A 24134-nucleotide genomic window follows, 5' to 3' on the forward strand; every position below is an offset into this window, starting at 1 on the left:
TATTAGTCTTTACACACTTTCTTGAGAGTAAACCCACACGAAAATAGGACTTACTAGACATGTACAGAATTCTACTGTTAGCCTTTACCAAAAATGTTCATGGTAATATACAAATAATTACATCAGTGTAAAAAACTAATTAGAGGATTGTCTTTATATATTTCTAGACCTCCAGAAGGAATTTTAATACACAAAATTCCTTTTTGAAAAAACCATGCTCTGATAGTGAGCATAGGAAGCATATTATATTTTTGTAGCTATCACTGCCCAATTGTCCCCAGGGAATGTGTTACACCTCAAATCTCTTCATGGCCCCCCCATATCCAAGTAACAGAAATGTGAATAAATTTGTTGAAATGTGTAGCAATAGCAGTCTATGCCAACATTGTTTTACAATACTTTCGGAAAACATGCTAGATCTTCATGTAGGAATCTGCACTCTCGAGCGCAAATAATGAAGTATTTATTTGCCACAAATAAAACCGTATCACCAAAGCTAATGGGGGTAAGTTTGCTATTTGGAAGTATCATATATTATCCCTAACTTTAGACTATAGCATGTTTTTTTTTAAAAAAATACTCTCTTGCAATTATGTTTTTGAAAAAGAATTGGGGTGCAGAGCTGTAATATATTGTAAGATATTTGTTGTCAGCCATTTAAGCTGCCATCTTGTACCTGCTTATATGTATCTTATGTTGCAGTCCTATGCAGTTACCTGGGTCTAAGTTCCATTAAACTCAAAACTTAGTTTTGAGTAGGAATGCCTAGGGTGACACTACTGTCCCACTGACGTTAATGAAGCCTTTGAAATGCAACAGAGGTTTGCATTTTTAGACATCAATTTTAAAATGTGTAGTAGGCCAAAACAAGCATTTAATAGGTAAATAAAAATTTTATCCTTCAAATCATTGAGTGCAGAGTATAGCAAAAGCATCATAGTGGCACAAGATAAGCTTGCTATGTTGAGCACACAATTTGGGGCACACGAGAGCATTGTAGGGCAAGTCATGGTGTTCCATGGAAAAAATGTACATTCAATAGAACTTCATGTGGAAGTGTGAGAGTTCACTGGATTGAGCAGTCAGCTAGTCTTACATGCACGTGTTGCAGAATATCTGCTAAAACATGTTAATATGTGAACATACCCCCTTTTCCTAACACTGCTGTGGCAATGACCTCTGTAGGCTGTTCTTTTTAAAATTATAAATTAGAAAGCTTTTCACGTCACGGTGCTGAAGATAAAATGTTTTTATTGAACTCTAGCTTTTTATAGAGAATTTCCTCTTACCCACACTTAGATCTTTGCATGACCATCGCTGCAATGTGGAGCAAGGATGCCCTTCTGCTTTTTGATGTGGTTACATCACACTAGCAGCAATGACAAGATGTCTCAGGGGATTCATAATGGGCATTGAAGTCTTTCACATCTAGGTCACTGGACACAATTCTGGCCTCCATTGTAGCTAGCAAGAGACCATAACATTTGATGGCTGTTCAGTGTGAAATTAGCTGACAGACTAAAGAATATCCGTAGTAGGCAGACTTCAGCAAAACAAACAACTCCAGGCAGCAACTGAACTGGCAATGCCAACAGCAAGGCAAAAGCCTAGAAGGAACATAGAAACTGAAAATGCCCAAAGGTGATTTTGGTGTCAGAATGAAAAAAGTGAGTGCAACAAAAAACATTTTTATCCGCTCTCCATGAACAGCCATTTCCCAGTGGCCTTTTCAACATAAGGGAAAGCTTCTGAGCTAGGAATGGTTTAATGGGGCATTTGCTGTTTGAAGACAAGTTGGTGTGCTGTTTCTTTGTGTGAATCAGAAAATCAGACAATGTATAAGAGCACAAGGAAGCAGAATATTTTTTTCAAATGGCACAGAGAAGTTAAAGCCATAAGCTCATGAAATATATTTCAGATTTAGCCTAGAATTATTATTATTTTATAATACCAAAACATACCCATCAGTGAAGAACTTATCACTCAGAAATGTTCATTATATAAAACATTTGAATTACTTGGAGGTAAAAAACAGAAGAAATCGCACAGGTTTCATAATCAGAGAGGTTCCAAAAGGGGCAGCCATGCCTCTGTGCAGGGGACCAATGCCTCTGCGAAGAGATTGCTGCATTTGGGGCTTTTTAGTTTAGAAAAAAAGAAAGTACAGCACAACATAATAGAGAGCAATAAAATTATGCATTCAGATAGGCATGGTGCAGGTACATTTTTTCTCTCTGATTCTAGAGCCCAGGACTGTTCAATAAAGCAAAATGTTGGCAGATTCAGAAAGACAAAATGAAGTACTTCACACAGTGCAATTGAACTATGAAATTTCCTCCCCAAAGAAAATCATGGCAGCCAACTTCGATGGCTAGACAAATGTATAGAGGGTAAGCCTTTCAATGGCTGCCAGTCGTGGTAGTTACGTACTATCTCCGCTGGAAGGGACAGTCTGCCTCTGGGAATTGTAAGAGAAGACAGCGCTGTTGCACTCAGGTCCTGCTGGATTATGATGGACCAGGGACCTGACCCAGGAGGGCTCTTCTTATCTAGAAACTGATAACAGCTTGCAGTTGTTGCTGAAGGAACCAAGGAAGAAGATAAGGGGAGCATGTTTCCCAGACCGCACAGGAAATATTTACTTAACCTGAGAGATGGGAGTCCATCCATATGAGAAAGGTACAAACAGCAGCAAAATATGGATGATTTAAGATGGCTTTCAGATAGTTTCCCTTTTCAAGTGACATACCTGCCATGCAATGGCAAGTTCACTATGCTCTCATTCATCTCAAGAGCTCATGTTTCAGATGGTTTAGTACAAAGGTACCCAGTGAGATGCCCGTTTAGATGTTGCTGAGACTTCAGCTCCCACCATCCCTGATCATTGGCCATGCTGGGTGGGGCTTCTCATTTTCTCCACCCTTGCCTTTAAGTATTTTCTTCTTTCACTTTTTCAATTTCCTTTTTAAAATTTACTGGGAAATCTTCCATCATCACTACCAGAGTTCGTAGGGAATTTGCTGGTACCAGTTTTCCTTTATATTTTGCCCATATCTCAATGATGTTTCTTAATAAGGTATTTTCAATATTCTGTCACCATTGCCTATTTGGTTTGATAAAAAAATATCCTCAACTTAACCTTCATTTCTTGTGTACCACTCTCTAACCATTCTAACTCACCTTGTTCTGTTATCCCATCTATGATATATTTTAACTATATAACTGTGTGTGTGTGTGTGTGTGTGTGTATATATATATATATATATATATATATATATATATATATATATAAAACTATATATTTGCTATATAACTTGATGTTGTTGAACTACCAGTCCACTCCTTTTCTGGAGTTTAAACCATCTTCTAATTCTAGGTTTCTTAGCCCCATTACAAAATTTATTAATCATACTTTACCAACCCTTTATCTCTGTCTCCGATAGCTTAATTGGTAACAATCTAAAAAAAAAAATTGTTCAAGACAAAAAATTCATTTTAATTATAACTATTCTTCCAAACCATAAAAGCCTAATTTTCTTGTATTCCTCCAGCTTTTCCTTAATTTCCCTTTTTAAGATTCCCTTGGTCTAAATTTTCTGAATTTCTTGATACATTTATTCCCAATTAATTTATTACATTTCTTAATTGTATCTATTTTTATTTCCTTCAAAAATGTTCATTTTTCATCTTCATCAGTTAAATATCTTCTCTGATTTCAACCAATTAATTCACAACCCTGTTATTTCTCCAAAAATAATTCAAATGTGTCTCTTATTACCTGCATATTTTCCCATGGATTTTTGATAGTTAGCAAGGTGCCATCTGCAAATAAACTTATTTTCTATTTTCCATTACTGCTTATGCCTTTTATATTTCCATCTTCTCTAATTACATTGGCCAGAGTTTCAATGACCAATACAAATAAAATTGGGGAAAAGGGGCATCCTTGTTTTGTACCTCAGGCTAGAGTTATTTGTTGTGTTATCCCATCATTCACTACAACAAATGCCTTGTTCCTCAAATACAATTGATTTATTAATCCCTTAAATCGTTCTCCAAATCCTAAGCTTTCTATAATCATTTTTAATGCTGGCCATTCTACACAGTCAAAAGCCTTAAAAATATCCAATGCTACTATATCAGCTTTCAATTTATTTCTTCTTATATCTACTTTATTCAGCACTGTTCTTATTAAACTAGACATCTGTCTTCCTGCTACAAAGCCACATTGGTTTTTATTTATATATTTATACATAAAATTATTCATCCATTTTGAGAGCTTCAGTTCTCAGAGCAGGAGTGGCTAACCTTTTATTGGCCTGAGGTTCATATTCAAAGCTGACCAGCTCTCCAAGAGCCACATGCTAGTAATCAGCACAGCCAAAGGACCTACTTGCACACATGCATAGAGGGGGATGGAGATTCAAACTGCCCGGTCACAGCACAGATTTAAGCCTCTTCTCAGTCTTAGCACTGTGATGAGGAAGAGAACCCAGTGCTTACCTTGAAAAGGCACCTCTTGTCCCTCTTGCATGGTGCCATTGTTAGGAGATCTTGGTAGCCCTTCCTAGCTGCTAGCAACTCCTAGCAAGGTCATCTTGTCACAGGAAGTAGCAGCTTTTGAATGTGAAGAGACATTTGATTTTGCCTGGGGCTGGTGGATGACATGAAGTGGCTAGATGAGGGCTGGATTTGGCGCATAGGTCGCAGCTCCACCATCCCACCTTAGAATCATCACTGATTCACAAGCAGCACAGATCTTTGACCTCGCCAGCCGTAAAGGACTCTTCACATTGCTCAGCAAGATCAGAGGCCCATCAGCCTGATGAAGACCAACATCCTGGGTCAGGACATCATCAGCACTCCACACACCAGCATTGGTGACCACACACTTGAGGCAATAGATGATTTTGTCTACCTGGGCTCCACCATGACCAGCAAACCTCTCCCTCAAGGCTGAACTGCAGAGGTGTATTGGCAAAGCACCTATGGCAATCACTCACCTCTCCAAAAGGCATGGGAGAATGTGATGCTAACGTCCAATACCAAAATATAGGTCTACCAGGCTTGGGTGTTGAGCACGCTGCTTTATGGAGGTCATGGGCTACTTACAACCATCAGAAGTGATGGCTCAATGCCTTCCACATGTGCTGCATCAGGGTATCAGATGGCAGGACAGTGTTACAAACGAAGATGTGCTCTCCCAAGCCCACAATTCCAGCATGTTCGCATCCCTGTCTCAGTGACGTCTACGCTGGCTTGGTCATGTCCGCAGAATGGAGGGTGGCAGGAACCCCAAGGACGTGCACTAGGCTGTTGACAGACCAGGTCTGCGTTAACCACCCAAGTTTGACCTCACCCCCAAAGGCACACTCCTCCACTGTCTTCTATGCCAGCAACACAGATCAGTAACAATCTTTGGGTCTAACTAGCTTTCACAAAACTGCTTCCGATAGAGATCTCTGTGTTCACTGTTTTTTTGCATGTACAAGAATCTCTATTTCAATGGAAGGAGCCTATAATTTCCACATGAATTTATTTAGTGACCTTTAACAGAATTTGCAAAAGCCATTTCATATTATGACTTAAATAGCGGGATGAACCAGCTCACTTCAGAGCCCTATAGCCCAGAATACATTGATTGTGGCGAACAGATGAATTGTATTGTTCAACAATTACGTTAAGCTAATTTCAGGAGGGTTGCTAACTTTCTCTTTCATAATTTTAGTACATAGCAAGAGTTTCACAACATGAAAAATAGCCTTGGCTCCATATCCAAAAATATCACTTACTTGCCACATCTGCACCCTATTTATATCCCTCCAAAAGAACTTAGGGAACGTGCATTGCTAGCATATTTCCCCCTCATATTTATTTCTTTATGGACAGCATTTAGATCAGGTACAGGCAAACTCAGCCCTCCCGATGTTTTTGGCCTACAACTCCCATGATCCCTAGCTAACAGGACCAGTGGTCAGGGGTGATGGGAATTGTAGTCCCAAAAATATCTGGAGGGCCAAGTTTGCCTATGCCTGATTCAGATCCTGCCTTTTTGTAACTCTCAAGCTCATCAGGGTGAGTGCTAGTGAATGGCCCAAGGTAAGCATAAGGGTTGAGCAGATCCAGTTCTGTTCAGTCCATATGGATGCACTCAGTTGGATCATCTACTACATCAGACACAGGTCTGATAAAGGCCTTAAGATAAGAGAACTTGGTAAAAATAACATATCCCTTTGCCCTTAAGAATATGTGAAATATGTGAAACAACCAGAGGCATCAAAACAGGTTGTAGTTTTTCTGGCAGCAATCTCATACCATTCTTCATTCAACCAAATGCAAATTTAATACCAATTAAATTTTTAAAAATCATTTTATTTGCATTACAAAGATATTATAAATCAAGTACATCAGTGCTACTAAATATAGCACAAGGTCTATGCTGGTATTCTGTTAACAATGTGTTGCTCCATATTCCAAACTTTTGTTGCATGGAAGGCAGTGAGTTCCTTCACGAGGGTTATAGGATCCTGGACTGCAAACCACTGTAAACAAACACATTGAACAATCATTTTTAAAAAATCATTTATAGAGAATTTGTTAGGATTTTTAAACTCTGAAATTCATTCTGCTTTAATTCTTCATATAAATTTCAAATTCTGCCATGTCTAGAAATGATCTCCAGTAACAAGGCTGGGAAAGAGATGCTGCCAGTTGGAATAAATTATCCTGGTCAAAATGGTCACCAAGTTAACTCCTTGTATCGGGGGTGAGTGAGGAGGCTCCAGCTTGTGGCTCAATTGTGGCTTGGCAGGGGTCCCAACTGAGCCTTCCAGTTTGTTTTCCAAAAGCAGGCCCACTTGACATCATATGGGATAATCAGTGTGTGGCAGACAGACATATCTGGACCAACTGTGTGACTGAGCTCTTCATGAGGAAATCAACTGAGCACCCAATCCTTACAGAAAGCAAGTATAAAGTCATAGTCCAACAGCTGATGGGCCATGACTTCAAACCTGCTGATCAGCAGTGCTCCAAAGCGCTATGCAGGGATCTTTGCTTTAAGTCCTTACAATCATCACCTGATGCCATTGTGACATCAAGCAATTGACAACTGGATGGCCTCACCCACCCGCCAAATGTGGTGTATGAGAGCGGCCATGTCAGGCTCCCCATCCCTGCCTTATATTCTGAATTACTTTTAGGCAAACAATTTAATTTTTAAGAAGCTGCAGTGATAGCTTCATGACTGGAAAACTGAATTGATTTGTGTAAACCAGTTTCCATATACAGATTTTCTGAAGGCATGAACACATGCTATAGAGAGATAATGAAGGCCAAATTCCATGAATTACTCTTGGAACCATATAGCCCCAATGGATGCTATGAGTTCTCTTCATTCTGGTTTCTATTATTCTCATGGATTTCTCAATATGCTGAAACAGCAATGTCTATAAAAGACAAGCAAGAACCTGTGTGTTATGTATTCAATATTGTGGCATTTCCTCCTATTGATCAGTTGTCCCAAAAAGTGAACAGCAGGTCACAAAGATTTACTAGTTTCATTCATGCCAACAAAAACACATTACCTGTATGTGTTCCATATTCAGTGTATGTGATTTTTAGGACATGAGAACACAACCAGAGTTTGCAAACTAACACCTGTGCAGACATAATGCTGGATGCTGGTATGGAAATAACTCCTAGGAAATGGACAATGTTACATTACATACACTATCCATATTTACTTGTAGGTTCCACTGGACTTACTGAGATTTAAGAAAAGAGCATAAGAGCCTGGCTGGATCACAACAAAGGCCCATCTAAATGCAGTACCCTGTCCTCACAGGGACCAACCAGATACTAATGGGAAGCCTGCAAGCTGGAGCCGAGGGGAAAAGCACTCTCTCCACGAGATTCCCAGGCTGTTATTTGAAGTATTCAGAGGAATACACTGCCTTATCCTCTTGCTTTTCATATTGTAGATTTTTATTAAATAGCATTAGCTCCACCTAGTGATCAAAATATTGCAGGCCAGTTAGAACTAAGCATTGCCAAACAGTATTTGAATGGTATTTTAATGAAAATTTAATATTATATCAATCAATTGAATTGAACTATGGTATAAGCATTTGTTTTCATTAAGTAATAACTGCCCTGGAATCACCTGTCAGTGAAAGGGTGGGTAGATTAGAAATTAAGTAAATAAATATCACTACTACTATTTTTTTGCAAGAACATTTGCCTGTTAGCTTATTTGGCATAGAGTCAAATAAATAGGCATTCATCATGGGCTACTTCAGTTTTAAGAAGTATAACATTTGTGGGGTCCATGTCCTCCTTTAAGCATAATATAATCAACAGTTGCTCTAAATAAATTGGTCACCAGGGGATGGATTTGCTCAGCATCCACTATATGAATTTCTTCAAACAGCATCTGCATAATGAAGTATTTAGAGTATCCACAGCAGGGCTCCCCCAGCCATAATAGGAGGGGGGTTAGTTTCACCCTGTCTTGACCCTTGTAGCTCTTGTTTAAACCCTAGTTACACAATGTTTAATACCACTTTTAATTGCCAAGGCCCTTCCACCAGGAGACTGTTCAAGCAGTTTAACAGTCAAACTAGATGTGGCAACAGACCCCCTAGGCTGCTGTCTAAACTAACAATCCTTTAAATTGGTTTAACAGTTATAGCTCTATGAAGCTATACAGTATATTCAGAAGGGCAGGGTTTAAGATTAAAAAGAAGGGACAGGAAAGCAAGAAGCAGGTTCAGCTCCCGCACTGACACAACACCCCCATCAGCACCCAAGGCAGACTCGGGTTCAGGCAAACTAGTGTGCTTGTGGAATCTGTTGTGTGGCTTTAGTGAGTCATACGAGCTAACACACTAAACACGAACAAAGAATTCTCCGATTCTATGATTTACCGTATTTTTCGCTCTATAGGACGCACCGGACCATAGGAGGGGGAGAACAGGAAAAAAAATTCTCCCCCTCTCTGCTCAGCGCCCCTTCAGCGAAGCGGTAGGAGAAACAGAGCCCCTTCCATTTCTCCTCCCGCTTGGCTGAAGGGGCGCTGCGCAGCTCTCCCTCTCTGCGCAACGCCCCTTCAGTGAAGCGAAGCCTGGAGAGCAAGAGGGATCGGTGTGCACCGACCCCTCTCGCTCTCCAGGCTTCAGGCAGCTATCCGCAAGCCTTCAGTGTGTGGCGGGAACTCCTGCTGCGCTCCGAAGGCCTGCGGATAGCTGCCTGAAGCCCCCAGAGCACAGCAGGAGTTCCCTGCGCTCCGGCGGCTTCAGTGAAAGCAATGCGAAGCCTTCGGAGCGCGGGGGGAGCTCTCCCTCTGCGCTTTGGAGGCTTCGCGTTGCTATCGCTGAAGCCAAGGAGCCTGCATTCGCTCCATAGGACGCACACACATTTCCCCTTCATTTTTGGAGGGGAAAAAGTGAGTCCTATAGAGAGAAAAATACAGTAGTTGCCTGAATATTTCTGCTCCATACAGTGCCAAGGATGGTATGGAAGAGGAGAACCTTTCAAATGTTTAAGATGACATGAGAACTGGAGAGGTTTCTCTTCCTTTTGTCTAGTCTCATTCAGACTTCCTTCCGTGCTGCGTTTCTAGGCACAGGCCTACGCTTTAAAGCTCCATGTTCCCCGTGGAAAACCTGAATTGCTGTTTGTTCCAATTCAGCGGTAAAGAAGCAGGTTCTAATTCCTGGGGGAAATGGTGGGACAAAGGAAAAGGAAAAAAAGAAGATCTTGGGCATGGAACTTTAAAGCATAGATCAGTGCCTAGAAAGTCTAGGGCAAAGGTAAGTGTGGCTAAGCCCTGAATCTTGGAGCCCAGCCCAGAGCTGTGAAAAGACCTTCAGTGTTTGTTTCAAGGCTTCAGTGTACAGTCCATGTACAACCACACAGGGCACAGCTCAAAAAAGTTCCTCAATCAATTGAACAAAAACTTCAACAGTGTCCCTTTTACATATAACAACATGCTTTAAGTGCTTTTCAACAGCAACAACAAAACTCAAAAGCAAAACATAAATGCTATTTTGGTACAACTAAAGTTGCAATACTTTAGAATAACACACCAAAGCATACACTAGGAATCTAGTACAGTGGCACCTCGGTTTACGAACTTAATCTATTCAGAAAGTCTGTTCTTAAACCACAACCATTCTTAACCATTCTTTCCCTGATGAGGCCTCCCACCGGTGCCCTTCCACTGTTCGGATTCTGTTAGAATCATAGAATCATAGAGTTGGAAGAGACCACAAGGGCCATCGAGTCCAACCCCCTGCCAAGCAGGAAACACCATCAGAGCACTCCTGACATATGGTTGTCAAGCCTCTGCTTAAAGACCTCCAAAGAAGGAGACTCCACCACACTCCTTGGCAGCAAATTCCACTGTCAAACAGCTCTTACTGTCAGGAAGTTCTTCCTAATGTTTAGGTGGAATCTTCTTTCTTGTAGTTTGGAACCATTGCTCCGTGTCCGCTTCTCTGGAGCAGCAGAAAACAACCTTTCTCCCTCCTCTATGTGACATCCTTTTATATATTTGAACATGGCTATCATATCACCCCTTAACCTCCTCTTCTCCAGGCTAAACATGCCCAGCTCCCTTAGCCGTTCCTCATAAGGCATCGTTTCCAGGCCTTTGACCATTTTGGTTGCCCTCCTCTGGACACGTTCCAGTTTGTCAGTGTCCTTCTTGAACTGTGGTGCCCAGAACTGGACACAGTACTCCAGGTGAGGTCTGACCAGAGCAGAATACAGTGGCACTATTACTTCACTTGATCTAGATGCTATACTCCTATTGATGCAGCCCAGAATTGCATTGGCTTTCTTAGCTGCCGCGTCACACTGTTGGCTCATGTCAAGTTTGTGGTCAACCAAGACTCCTAGATCCTTTTCACATGTAGTGCTCTCAAGCCAGGTGTCACCCATCTTGTATTTGTGCCTCTCATTTTTTTTGCCCAAGTGCAATACTTTACATTTCTCCCTGTTAAAATTCATCTTGTTTGTTTTGGCCCAGTTCTCTAATCTGTCAAGGTCGTTTTGAAGTGTGATCCTGTCCTCTGGGGTGTTAGCCACCCCTCCCAGTTTGGTGTCATCTGCAAATTTGATCAGGATGCCCTTGAGTCCACCATCCAAGTCGTTGATAAAGATGTTGAATAAGACCGGGCCCAAGACAGAACCCTGTGGCACCCCACTAGTCACTCTTCTCCAGGATGAAGAGGAACCATTGATGAGCACCCTTTGGGTTCGGTCAGTCAGCCAGTTACAAATCCACTGAGTGGTAGCATAGTCAAGACCGCATTTTACCAGCTTCTTTACAAGAATATCATGGGGCACCTTGTCAAATGCCTTGCTGAAATCAAGGTAGGCTACATCCACTGTGTTCCCTTCATCTACCAGGCTTGTAATTCTGTCAAAAAACAAGATCAGACTGACTGGGCGGTAATTATTTGGGTCCTCTCTTTTCCCCTTTTTGAAAATAGGGACAACATTTGCCCTCCTCCAGTCTGCCGGGACTTCGCCTGTTCTCCAGGAATTCTGGAGTCAAATGACTGCCAGTGGTTCTGAAATCACATCTGCCAGTTCTCTTAATACTCTTGGATGCAGTTCATCTGGCCCTGGAGACTTGAATACATCTAGACTAGCCAAGTATTCTTGTACTATCTCCTTAGTTATTCTGGGCTGTGTTTCCTCTGCTGAATCCTTTGCTCCAAATTCTTCAGGTCGGGCATTGTTTTGTTTATCGGAGAAGACTGAGGCAAAGAAGGCATTGAGGAGTTCAGCCCTTTCTGTGTCCCCTGTTTGCATTTCACCATCTTCTCCTCTGAGTGACCCCACGGTTTCTTTGTTCTTCCTTTTGCTACGAACATACCCATAAAAGCCTTTTTTGTTGCTTTCTACCTCTCTAGCAAGCCTGAGTTCATTCTGTGCTTTAGCTTTTCTGAATTTGTGTCTACACGTGCTGGCTATTTGTTTGAATTCCTCTTTGGTGGTTTCCCCCCTTTTCCATTTTTTGTACACATCCTTTTTTAATCTTAACTCAGTTAAAAGTTCTTTAGATAGCCACCCTGGCTTCTTTAGGCACCTTCCATGTTTCCGTCTCATTGGTATTGCCTGAAGTTGTGCTTTTACTATCTCCCTCTTAACAAACTCCCAGCCATCATGAACTCCCTTTCCTTTTAGTATTACTGTCCATGGGATCTCACCCAGCACTTCCCTAAGTTTTATGAAGTCGGCTTTCTTAAAGTCGAGAAATTGAGTCCTAGTATGCTTGGCTGCTCCTTTCCGCTGTATAGTAAACTTCAGAAGAGCATGATCACTCGCGCCTAATGATCCTTCCACTTCTACCCCACTAACCAGGTCATCAACATTGGTTAGGACCAGATCTAAAATGGCGGTTCCTCTTGTTGCTTCTCCCACTTTCTGGACGATGAAGTTGTCTGCAAGGCCAGTGAGGAATCTGTTTGACCTTATGCTCTTGGCTGAGTTTGACATCCAACAAATATCCGGGTAATTGAAGTCCCCCATTACTACTATCTCCCTTCCTTTTGCATGCTTGGCCATCTGTTCCAGGAAGGCATCATCTATGTCCTCCGTTTGGCTTGGGGATCTATAGTAAACTCCCACAATGAGGTCACTGTTATTCTTCTCTCCCTTAATTTTGACCCAAATGCTCTCACTTTGGCTTTGAGGTTCTAAATCTTGGATCTCTTCACAGGTATACACATCCCTGACATATAACGCCACTCCTCCTCCTTTCTTGTCTGGTCTGTTTCTCTGAAATAGATTGTATCCCTCCATTATTACATTCCAATCGTGGGACTTATCCCACCAGGTTTCAGTGATTCCTATTATGTCATAGTTTGCTGTACCAAGAGCTCAAGCTCATCTTGTTTATTTCCCATGCTTTGCGCATTAGTGTACAGACATTGAAGTCCATTAATCATTCCCCCGTGTCTCTTATTTAAGGATTTTTTCCTCCCACCACTAGGTCTGCGTGCTGTTTGCTCCATTCGGTCTATGACATTTGGATGATCATCTTCATCAATTGATAGACTCCTACCTTCAGGAGCACTGTCTCCCTCCCCCACATTAGTCCTGATGAGGTTTCTGAGATTTTTTGCAAAAACATTCCTCCCAACCGTTGTGAGGTGCAGCCCATCGCTTGCCAGAAGTCCATCTTCAAGTAACTGCATTCCGTGATCTAAGAATCCAAACCGTTCCTGTTTACACCATTTGCGAAGCCAGTTGTTCACTTCCACTATTTTCCCCTCTCTCCCTGGGCCACGTCGTTCAACTGGGAGGACAGATGAGATGACAATTTGTGTTCTTAGACCGAGGTAAAGTTCTCAAACCAAGACACTATTTCCGGTTTTGCGGAAATCATTCTTAAACCGGACTGTTCTTAAACAGAGGTACCACTGTAATACACTCAAGGACAGATCCAAATGGAAGTAATACAGTTCAGTAATACAATACTGATGACATAACTCATAGTCTTAAATAATTTCAAGTTGTTTTTTTAATGGAGGAAATAATCTTTTAATATGTCAGAGCAAACTTAGCATTATATCAACCAGTAAGATTAACTTCTACTCTCTACTCCTTAATAGCAAGGGTTGTTTCAGACATAAGACTCAGCTTAAATAAAGCCAAGAACTAGTATTGTGGTTTCTTCACAGGCTAGAATTGAAGACTTCTAGGGTTTGTTAATTTCTACTTACATTAATACGGGAAAGGGGTTTAACTGCAATGCAAGAAGGAGCACAAAGGTACAATGATCACTCTCTGCTTCATGAACTTCATTTATTAAGCCAAGATTGTTATTTCCTAACTGGCCCCAAGAGTTCACATAAGATTTCATAAGATTCTTAAGCAAAATCAATGGGAGAAAGATCTAGATCTGCAAGGACTTGCATTTTTGAACACAGCATAATTTCTGTCTCTTAGAAGGCAAGCAAGGGGAACTTGAATGGGTGATCTGGCACTTATTTAGATCACTGCTGATAAAGTAAATAGCATTTATCTACACAATAAATAAGCTACACCTAAGTTGTCTTTAGGGGACATCAGCTTCCATGGTGCTGTTTCAACCCGACAAGTATATTCTACTTGATTTATTTTATGGCCTATTGTGCTGTTTCACACCTTACAAATATTTTAGTGCACTGAACATGTTAAATTGTTCTAAGTGACATTTTCTATTTGATTTATAGCAAATACAATGCAGATTACATTACACACTATATTATACAGAGTCCTAGCACAGTGGCAAGACATATGCTTTGCATGCAAAAGGTCCCAGATTCAATCCTTGGTATATCCAGGTAGGGCTAGAAAAGACTCTTGCATGAAACCCTGCAGAGCTCTTGGGGTGCAAACAACACTGAGCTAGATAGACAAATAGCTGAACTTGGTAGTTAAACATATGTTCCCCTTTGAAATAATCTCCCTTTTCCCTGTGAAATTATACTACTCCGAAGCATATTTCAAAGGCTCTTTCATAATAAAAGATCATGCTTCAGTCCACAGACTTAGATCTGGATGACTGCACCTTCAGCCTAAAAGTCTGTCTATACTGGCTAAAATGTGACAGAAATGCACCCATACCGCAGACCTCCAACAGAACATGAGACACTCAAGGGCAGATTCAGATGGAATTCACCACAATACTGATGACATAACTCAAAGCCTTATATCAAGGCTTAAAATAAAATAAAATAAAATAAAATAAGCACAACACAATCACTGCTGTATTTTTAAATTTGCACTTCAAATACCATCTATCAGCACAATGGTTTATTTTAGGTCTCCTAGCCAAACTTGCATTCAGTTACAATGAATTTTGCATAATGCAAGATCCCTTGGCAGAGACAGGCAATCTCTTCAGCATCAAGCATCATTCTAACACTACTCAAAAGGGTATGAATGTAGCAAGTTAAATGGCTACATCTATACATCTCACTTGAGGTTGAAGTTTGCACACTCATTCATGTATTTATTCCATGTATTTGTATGTACTTTGTAGACAGGCCAGCAATTGCAGACACATCTTAAGTGGCTATTAACATTCTAATGCACCATATTAACCAATTAGTAATTAACATATATTTGCAATTAATTGGTATTTTTCAATACCTCCAGCATATGCCCATGAACTAAATTACCTGAAATGATGAAAGGATAATTGCTAATTCCATTGAAATAAAAAGTATTTCTTAAAAATTAAGATTTATAACCTGTGAGATTGTTATACTTTCTACCTACCACAACAGTTAGGACAATCTGGATGTAGTAGAGGATTTATTCCATAACCTGGAGTACAACGATTAACCCACACCATTTGCAGAGTGCCTTCAATATAGTAGATCTCAGGCAGCGGTGCTGTCCGTTTCCCAAGAACTTCAACTTGCTGGCTAAAAAATTTCTCTATTAGGTCTTTTGCCTGAAGTAAACAGAAATGGTTTTCTTGGGGAGGGAGAAAATAAAAAGCAATACTTTTCTTATCTAACTAGATAAGAATACAGAATACATTGATATTCTGTACAGTACGGATATTCTGGCAAGTTATCATATTCAGTGCAATGGATTCCTATAGTCTGAGATAATACATAATTTGTTAAAGGTAAAGTTACAGTGGTTTCAGTCTTCCTCTGAATCACATAAGGGGTAGCAATAAATAACCTTCTAACTGTAACTAAATTTTATCTGAAATTTATCCTTCCTGTTTTTATGTATTAATTTCACACATGGAAAAATAAATGTGTTATATGACTAATTGAAACAATATTGATTTTAGTTATGGGCAGCTCTACAGTTTGACATTGCATAAACAAGTCCAAGGCTCATCCACTCCTTTCCACCCTTGTGCACTCATGATTCCCCAGAGGCTCCTGGAGGACAGCCTTTACACTGGGACGGCTCCTCTCCTCGGTCTGGACAGGCAGGCGGGGTCTCAGGAAGATCCTTGCTGGGGGAGGAGTCATCCCACGGTCCCCAGACTGGCCCTGCCTTTCGAGATGGGCAGAGGGGTTTTTTTCTCCAGTGCTGAACAAATTCAGTGACCCTAAAAACTTCCTTTCTTCTTTGCTTGGATTTAATTTTGCCTTTCTATGGAGTTACTTATTTTTCCTTTTGGGGGGTTTTCTTTGGATTCTACCTGAATTTAATTTACTTTTACAGTCCTCCTGCTCCTCCAAGGCTTTGTTCCTTTAGCTTCCCTTTTCCACCTGCCTCAATTCAATGCCGCAGAGATGGCACTAGAGCAGACTCAAGGGAATTTTGGAACGCTCCCCTTTTCCATGCCTCAGACTGCCTGCAAGAGCAAGGGAGAGCTCTACCTCTCTCTGAGTAGCAGAAGCGTTGTGGGTCAAGAGGGACTGAGCAAAGTACGACAGAGCGATCAGGAGAGACGCACACCAGCTCCACTGAAAATGTGTTTCCCACCTCTCAGCTGTTTTGTTTAGCACAGGGAGCTCCCGTGTGCATGTTTAGCCTGCGCCGTAGTCTCTATCATTGACAAAACCAAAGGACTGCTTTTTAACCTGAGAGTCTTCTTCCGCCTGCAAGCCAACTGCAGATCTGGAGGCTAGCAAGGGGCAGGAGGGCAGTGTGGCCCATGTCCATCGCCTTATTGGCTAACACAGCTGCAGGCACCATCTTGGGCCTACCTTGCCCACAAGGACCCAACTCAATGCACTTCCCTCCTCACCACAGGCCAGAGAACAGGGTAAGAGGCATTGCCCAGCACCCAATCTCCACCATCAGAGGGTGCCCTCTCAGAGGAGGCTGGTGGATATAGCAGTGGAGAGCAGGAGACAGGATCCAGCTGCTACCAAGGCCACTCAAACAGGTACCAGGCACCACTGACACAGCCATCAGAAGGGGAATGTTCCCTAGGACCCAATGGGGCAGCATCCACATGGCCAGGGGAGAAGCTTCCTAGATTCATATCCTGGGTAAGAGGAATAATGACGCAGGGGGCTCAGCGGATAGCAGTGGCTCAACTGGCATCAGCTACCCAAACCTCTACTCCAGCACAGGCAAACTCACCACCCCTCCCCAACTAATTCCCACCCCAAACCAGCAGGAGAGAAGGGGACAGGGAAGAAAGGGCACAAGGAAAACCCATAGCTCAAGAAGGAGGCAACAGAGGGCATCTCCTTTCAGCCCATACTCATCTCTTTCGCCATTACTATCACCAACCTGCTCACTATCAAGGGAGTCCCTCTCATCCTCAGTCCCAGTACCGGAAGAAGGTCGCACAGGAACAAGCAGCCTAGGCAGATAAACTGCAGGTCTTGCAGTGACAAAGCCATAGTAAAAAGCAGCTTGAGTAGCAGGTGGATGGCTAATGCATTAGGCTTGGTCTCATCAGATGATCTGGATCATACCTCAGAGGAGGAGGGAGAGCTTTCAGAGGAGGAAGTGGAAGTCACTCCCTACCCAAGGGTAGGCTTTTCACCTCAGAATACTTTTGATCCATGGTAGCCAAGGCGAAGAGGATTTTGGAACTACCCAAAGAGAAGCTGAAGGAGACAGGGGGGACCAGCACCTGAGGAGGCGGAGCTAAGAATGCCTTCCCAGACGGCCAGCCACACATCTTGGTGCTACCTCTCCCAAATTAGTTTCTACAAAGGTGACTCAGAATGGGACACTCCTAGCAGAGTTCAGAGATGACCAGAGCGACCATGCTTTGGACAGATCAACTTCCCCTTGGCACTGCCAAGGGAAAGGGAAGTGGAGTTCTAACTCCTTCCGCTCACATTGGGACAGATCAGGCACTCCAAGACACGATCAGGCAGGGGGAACAGTGCCTCAGCAAGCCAAGAAAGGGGCAATGCTCAGTGACACCATGCAACAAATAATGGAGCCCCCTATAGGATGCAGACTCCTGCACTTTGCCCACAAGTGAGCAAGGACAACACTGGACTGATGGATGAACTGTATGATTTCCTCAGGATACCCTTTGCAGTTTTCAAGAAGAGAGAAGTTTGTGGGCAACTCTTGCTCCCAGAAAGCAGAGAAGCACAAGGCATACATGAAAGCAAAAGAACACCTAATGAATGTACAAGCAATCAAGCACGTCCTATGTAGGGAGAGGGGTGGGGGTGTCTTCAATTTTTTTCTGGTGCCGAAGATCCTAGATCTCAAATGGCTCAACAAGCACATCCAGTATGAACACTTCAAGATGGAGACACTGAACTCCATTTCAGAGGCAATAGAGTGGGAGGACTGGATGGCCTCCATAGCTCTATCAGAGACAGACCCACACACCGCATACACAAGAGCTAAAGGAAACACCTCAGATTCTGCTACAGAAATCTACCTCTGCAATACCGGGCATTATCTTTTGGCCTCATGTCCATGCCAAGAGTATTCAGCAAGGTCTTGGCGGCATTAGGGGCTTACCTCCATACCTATACAACATTCTGATCTGGGCCCTGACAAGAGACAGATGTCAGAGGGATATTGAGAGTACGCTGGACACACTCGGAAGACACAGCTTCATGCTAAACATGGAGAAGAGCTCGTCGAATCCCCCACAAAACATAATTCACCTGGGAGTACAGATAGCCTCCAAAAAAAAAAAAAAAAATGCCGTCTTCACCTCAGAGGAACAAATCTTGAAGCTCAGATCTTTAAGCCAACAGAAACGAGAGGCAGAAGAGGCAGACATCATGCTCCTGGCTCAACTTCAAGGCATGATGGTCTCATGCAAAGGATTGGTGGATTGGGCATGCTTCCACAAACACCCTCTTCTTCAGATCCTTCTACCATTTCAGGACCACATCACATCAGCACACCATTTGCAGATAGCAATTCCAAAGTCTATGTGTGAAGAACTGAAATGGTAGCTGGCCCCAAACTAATGAAGGGAGTCAGCCTACAGAATGCCCAATGGAAAGTCATAAGCACCAACGCCAGCAAATCAGGCTGGTGAGCTCACATGCAATGCCACACAGCTCAGGAACTTGATCCAGAGCAGAAGTGAACATGAGCGTAAATTGGCTGGCCCTGAGAGAAGTACACTTGGCAATACTGCAGTTCGGAACTATGATCAGGGGATGCTGATACACTTGCTGATACATTCAGACAATATTTCCGCCAAGGCATATTTGAACTATTGGGGGGATCTGATGGAAGAGGCCAAAAGACTGGTCAAATAGGCAGAAGGGAACATCCTTTCTCTGAAGGCAAAACATGTCACTGGGGTGGAAAACAAAGGCTGACTCAACCACCAAACCATCAGAAACAGACTGACACACCCTCAGGTATTCCAGCAGCTAGCACACCTCTTTGGATAACCAGTCATGGACAAAACGCTCAGACAGCAATGTTTATGTCACATTACAATGTTCAGGGAACACATGGCATGGACACTGGTGACAGAGCAGCCAATGGGTCTCCTATATGCATTCCCACCATTCAGTCTCCTGCCAAGAATGATCCAGAAGATCAAGCAGCAGAGATGATCCTCATCACCCAACACTGGTCAAGGAGGCCATGGTTCCCAGAACTCTTGCATCTCTCCAGACCAGCTCTGTGGTAACTACCAAACAGGAGACATGTACTCAGGCAAGGACTACTCCATTCCAACCCAGAGCCTTTCCACCTAACTGCTTGAAGACTAAGAGCCCGGGAGGGTCCTAGAAACACATGGCTTCACACATGGCCTCGACTTACAGAACATATAGCTCTATGTGGAAGGTCTACCTAGAGTGGCATGGTCAGAGTAAAAAGGACTCTACAGCTAAGGATGTCATTGACATCCTAGAATTACTCCAGGTGAGAGTACCAATACTGTGAAGAGGCAAGCAGCAGCCCTGAGCAGCATCCTGGGATGCAAAGGGGAGTTTTCTGTCTTCACACCCACCCTCTGCTCCGTAGGTTTCTAAAGGGGGTGAACCAGAAAAACCCACCAGTAGTGCATAGACTCCCCTATTAGAATTTGAACTGGGTGCTAACAGCCTTAACAGGCTCACCCTTCGAGCCCCTGGCAACAACAGATACCTGTCTACTAACCCTAAAGACGGTGTTTCTGGTTGTGATCACATCAGTGAGGAGTTTCAGATAGGAGCCCAATCCTCGGACACCCAGTTATGCATCTTCCACCAGGACAAGGTGGTCTTACAGCTAGACCCTTCTTTCCTAAGGTTAATTCCCTATTCCACAGGGCAAAGAGGTAGTACTGTTAGGATAGTTCCGTTCCACCTTAAAAGAGTCAAGAATGATTGTTGTGTATCACATGCCTATTTACGTCCAGCACTGTCTGCTGGGAACTTTCTCTTTTGCTCTGGCTGTTTTCCTGGACACAGAGGCAATCAGTCATGTTTTTCCTTTGTTCTGAACTACGTTAAATAAAGCTGTAAATATGCTCTCTCGTCTGAATCTTTCATTGTGGAGACACTGTTGAAAGGGTGTGCATGCGTCTTGGAATGTCTCTGAGGCTCGTGTCGCTAATTGACTGATGCTGTTCCACGGGAGACCAGTGATCGTCCGGAGACAACTGGGGGCCTGCTTGATGCCTCCGTCTCCCTGGCAATATCTCAACAAGTACCACAAAAGGCAGTCTTTAGAAATCTGAATCCCTATTGGTCTCATTCAAGTGTGGAGATAATCAGGGGTGTAAAGTTTTCACCTCCTCAATCTCCAGATAGCTCCAGGAAGCCATCTCAGTGTTGACCGGACAGTGGGAAAAACACCCCTGGGAGGGCTGACAGCACATTCCAAGGCGGCGGCGGCGGCGGCGGGGGGGGGGCATCAACAGCATTCAATGGGGCCATGGATGTTTCCGGCTGACATCACAATTTATGATGATCGTGCTCTGCTGCCCTCCGGGGCAGTGGAGCTGTTTGGGCAGGGGAAAGACAGGATTTATGAGGTAAATTCCTGGCAAGGCTCCTCAGGAGGTTCTGGGGAGTTTACTGCATCCTGCAGTGTCACTTAAGCCCATATCTGTCACCTTGAAAGGCAGAATGGGTGCGACCTGGGAAGTGTGTCCCTGCCATGGACCAACCTCTGTCTCCGGAATGATCTGTTATCAGTTCCTCACTAATTTGGAATATTGGTGTTAATTATGAGGCGCTCCTGAAACGGCATATAATAATGGGCTGCAATCAATCAGCTGCTACACACACACACACACACACACACACAGTCTTTTTCCATGTATAAGACCCTCTATGTATAAGATGACCCCTATTATTTTTAACCCAAAATTAAGAAATTAAGTTGTTTAGCTTTTTGGGGTCAGGGAGGTCATTTCCACCAATCGCTCACCCACTTGCCTGCCACTGCTGATTGCACACCTCGCCGCAGCCACCAATTGTCTGCCCACTCGCTGCCAAACAGCCCACCTGCCCACTTGCCGCAGCCATCAATCGCCTGCCCGCCTTGCCACAGCCACTCGCCAGCAGGCCTTGCTGCAGCCACCAATTACCCGCCCAATTGCCGCTGCCAATCTCCTGCTTGCCGCTGCCATTAATCACATGTCCTCCCTCTGCATTCACCATCCGTGTTTAAGAAGACACATTCATTCATTCATTCATTCATTCATTCATTAGCAAAAAGCATTGTCTTATACACGGAAAAATATGGTATTGGGCCTTGGACATATGCAGAGCACTAGACACTACAAACTGGACAAATGAGCATCCACTGACGCAGCCTTCAGTAGGAAGGTGCTGCAAAGGGTGGTACAGCCATAATGCCTCTAGTTAGCGAAGCTCAGGTAGTCCCAGAATAAAGGCTGTCCTCCAGGAGCCTCTGGGGAATGAAAGGAAATTCTTACCATTCATTTCTATTCCCAGAGACTCCTGGAGGACAGCACCCACCACTCTGGGAGAGTCACACATGGCTGGGGATACAACCAAACTCTTGAACTTGAGGTGGACATGAACGTCACGAAAGATGCCAACCAAAGTGGGGGACAGCAAATAAAGTACCTGCAATGTGGCAATGTATGGGGAGGGGTTCTTTCCTGCTTGATCAGCTGGTCTGGGGACCATGGAATGACTCCTCCCCCAGCAAGGATCTTTATGTGACCCTGCCTGTCCAGTCAGAGGAGAGGAGCCATCCCAGCATAAAGGCTGCCCCTCCAGGAGTCTCTGGGAATAGAAATTCACGGTAAGAATTTCCTTTCGTTCCCTCTTCCATGGTAAACCCTAAGTCCCATTCAGGCATTATTAGAACTAGTCTATAGGCCACAAGAGGTTGTTGGTACCATTCTGAATGCTAAATGAGACAGTTTGCTCAATAGCCTACAAGTACACTGACAAAATGTTTAGCCATTTTTATTGAGTTTCCACTGAAAAATACCAAACATCTTACTTGCATAAAAAATAGCCTAAAATACATAATATACATTTCACACATTTTGTCCATAAAGATTCCAAGGGCACCAATTGATCAGAAGAGATCCAGAATATATTGATATCATTTGAGAGGTATCACTGATATTTTGAAGATAGTAAGTGATTGGGGGGGGGGAATCTTTTTTGCATTTAAAAATGGTCATGGAGGCACAGCTTTAGTCTGTCCTCTGCATATATTACACCAAAACTATCTATATCTAAATATGGTTATTTAAATTGGGCATTTAAACAAAGTACTTTATTTCTTAAAAAGCCTATAACCTTAGTAAAATTTTTAGCCATGACTGACATGGATAATGAGTAGCGTGCGTACGTACACACACACACACACACACACACACACACACACTCGTGTAAAACTCAAGGCAACAAAATAATTTAATGTAGCACTGGTGTTCAGTTTGGTTAATCATGTAAAGTTGGACTCAGTCCAGCAAATTTACCTTCTCCACACAAAGGAAGTGGGGATGGTCTTGAATAGCTGGGATTGAACAATTCTTGTCTACGTTTCTGTGCGATCACACACAGAGCAACCTTTTGAGAAAACCATAGCTTACGGGAAGAGTTTAGTTCATAGCCCAGCACCTAATTGAAGCTTATTTATACATGGGCCCTGTTTAGCGATCCTAATGCACAGCTGTAGGTGCCACTCTTGCATTCCGCATGAAGGGTGGGGGCTGGGTGCCATTTGCAACGCCTGCAACTCTTCTCTTCCCTCCAGCCACAGCCCCACAACAGGCAACCAGCAGTGGGAGACAGCGCTAATCACCTGTGTGAAAATGTAGCTATAACTGTAGGAGTGATATGTTTCCACCCACTAGTGCTCAATACAGAGTTCCTTATGGGTAGGCTCACATTGGGAAGACTGATCTGCAGATGGAAGCCCTTTTCAAGATAAGAATTGCTGTTTGGAGTACAGAAAACCTGCAAGTTCACAAATTTCTCTTTTTGAAATGCAAAGTACTATGTGAGAGATGACTTTTGCCTTCCCCTAAGTAAGAAGGAAAACCACTGGTCAGAGTCTTCTTGATCATAGCCATTGTGTGTGACTGCACAGAGACCAAAGAATAAGTTCAATTTATCTTATTCTTTGTTTAATTAATCTGTGGATGTGGATACAGCTTCTGGGTTTCCAATGTTTTTCTAATACTCTCAAGTTAATATTAGAAAATATCATGAAAAAATACCTCATTAGTAGCAATAGCCAGTAATATTACTACAAATTCTAAATAGTGAGAAGTCCATCATTATGACCGGCAGGATATTTGTGGAAAGACTGTATGCTGGGGAACCTCTGCCAGATAAAATTGTAGTGATGGATAGCTTTTGCTATGCTGTTTCTTATTCAGTGCTTTGTATTTCTCCATATGGATGAATGGTGGTCATTCACCTTTATGGGAAAAAGCAAAGGATTTCAGTCAGAACCACCATTTCATTGGAGCAAAATCTGACATCCTGTAGTCTTTTCAGCTTGAAGCAAATTCTGCCCTCTCTTAGCTTTGTAGTTCATAGAGTTTACCCACTATTGCACAATAAAAGCCATGGAGAACTCAACATGCTGCAAGCAATTTCTTCCTCCTTCCACGAACATGCTTCCATTATGCATTCAAATCCATTGTGTGATGCTACTGTATAATGTGTGTCAACAACTGGCTTCTAAAACTATTTTTTGAGGGTGCAAGGACTTATTAGGAAATTTGGAACCATCTTCTCATAACCTTACAATGCAACAGCACAGCTAGA

General features: G+C 42.8%; 1 protein-coding gene across 4 annotated transcripts in view; it reads right to left on the reverse strand.

The window, feature by feature from the left end:
• Nucleotides 1-6356: 6356 nt before the first annotated feature.
• The window catches only part of ZPBP (zona pellucida binding protein), a 36855-nt gene continuing 19077 nt past the window's right edge, over nucleotides 6357-24134 (reverse strand). For all 4 annotated transcript variants that reach the window (XM_053361225.1, XM_053361224.1, XM_053361223.1 and 1 more), the window contains 2 exons: nucleotides 15283-15460; nucleotides 6357-6542 (listed from right to left, as the gene is read on the reverse strand). In XM_053361225.1, the coding sequence (XP_053217200.1) occupies nucleotides 6451-6542; nucleotides 15283-15460 (270 nt within the window). In that variant the 3' untranslated portion in view covers nucleotides 6357-6450. The remainder of the gene's footprint in view (nucleotides 6543-15282; nucleotides 15461-24134) is intronic.

This window comes from Podarcis raffonei, chromosome 13, assembly GCF_027172205.1.
Source record: "Podarcis raffonei isolate rPodRaf1 chromosome 13, rPodRaf1.pri, whole genome shotgun sequence".
NCBI lineage: Eukaryota > Metazoa > Chordata > Lepidosauria > Squamata > Lacertidae > Podarcis > Podarcis raffonei.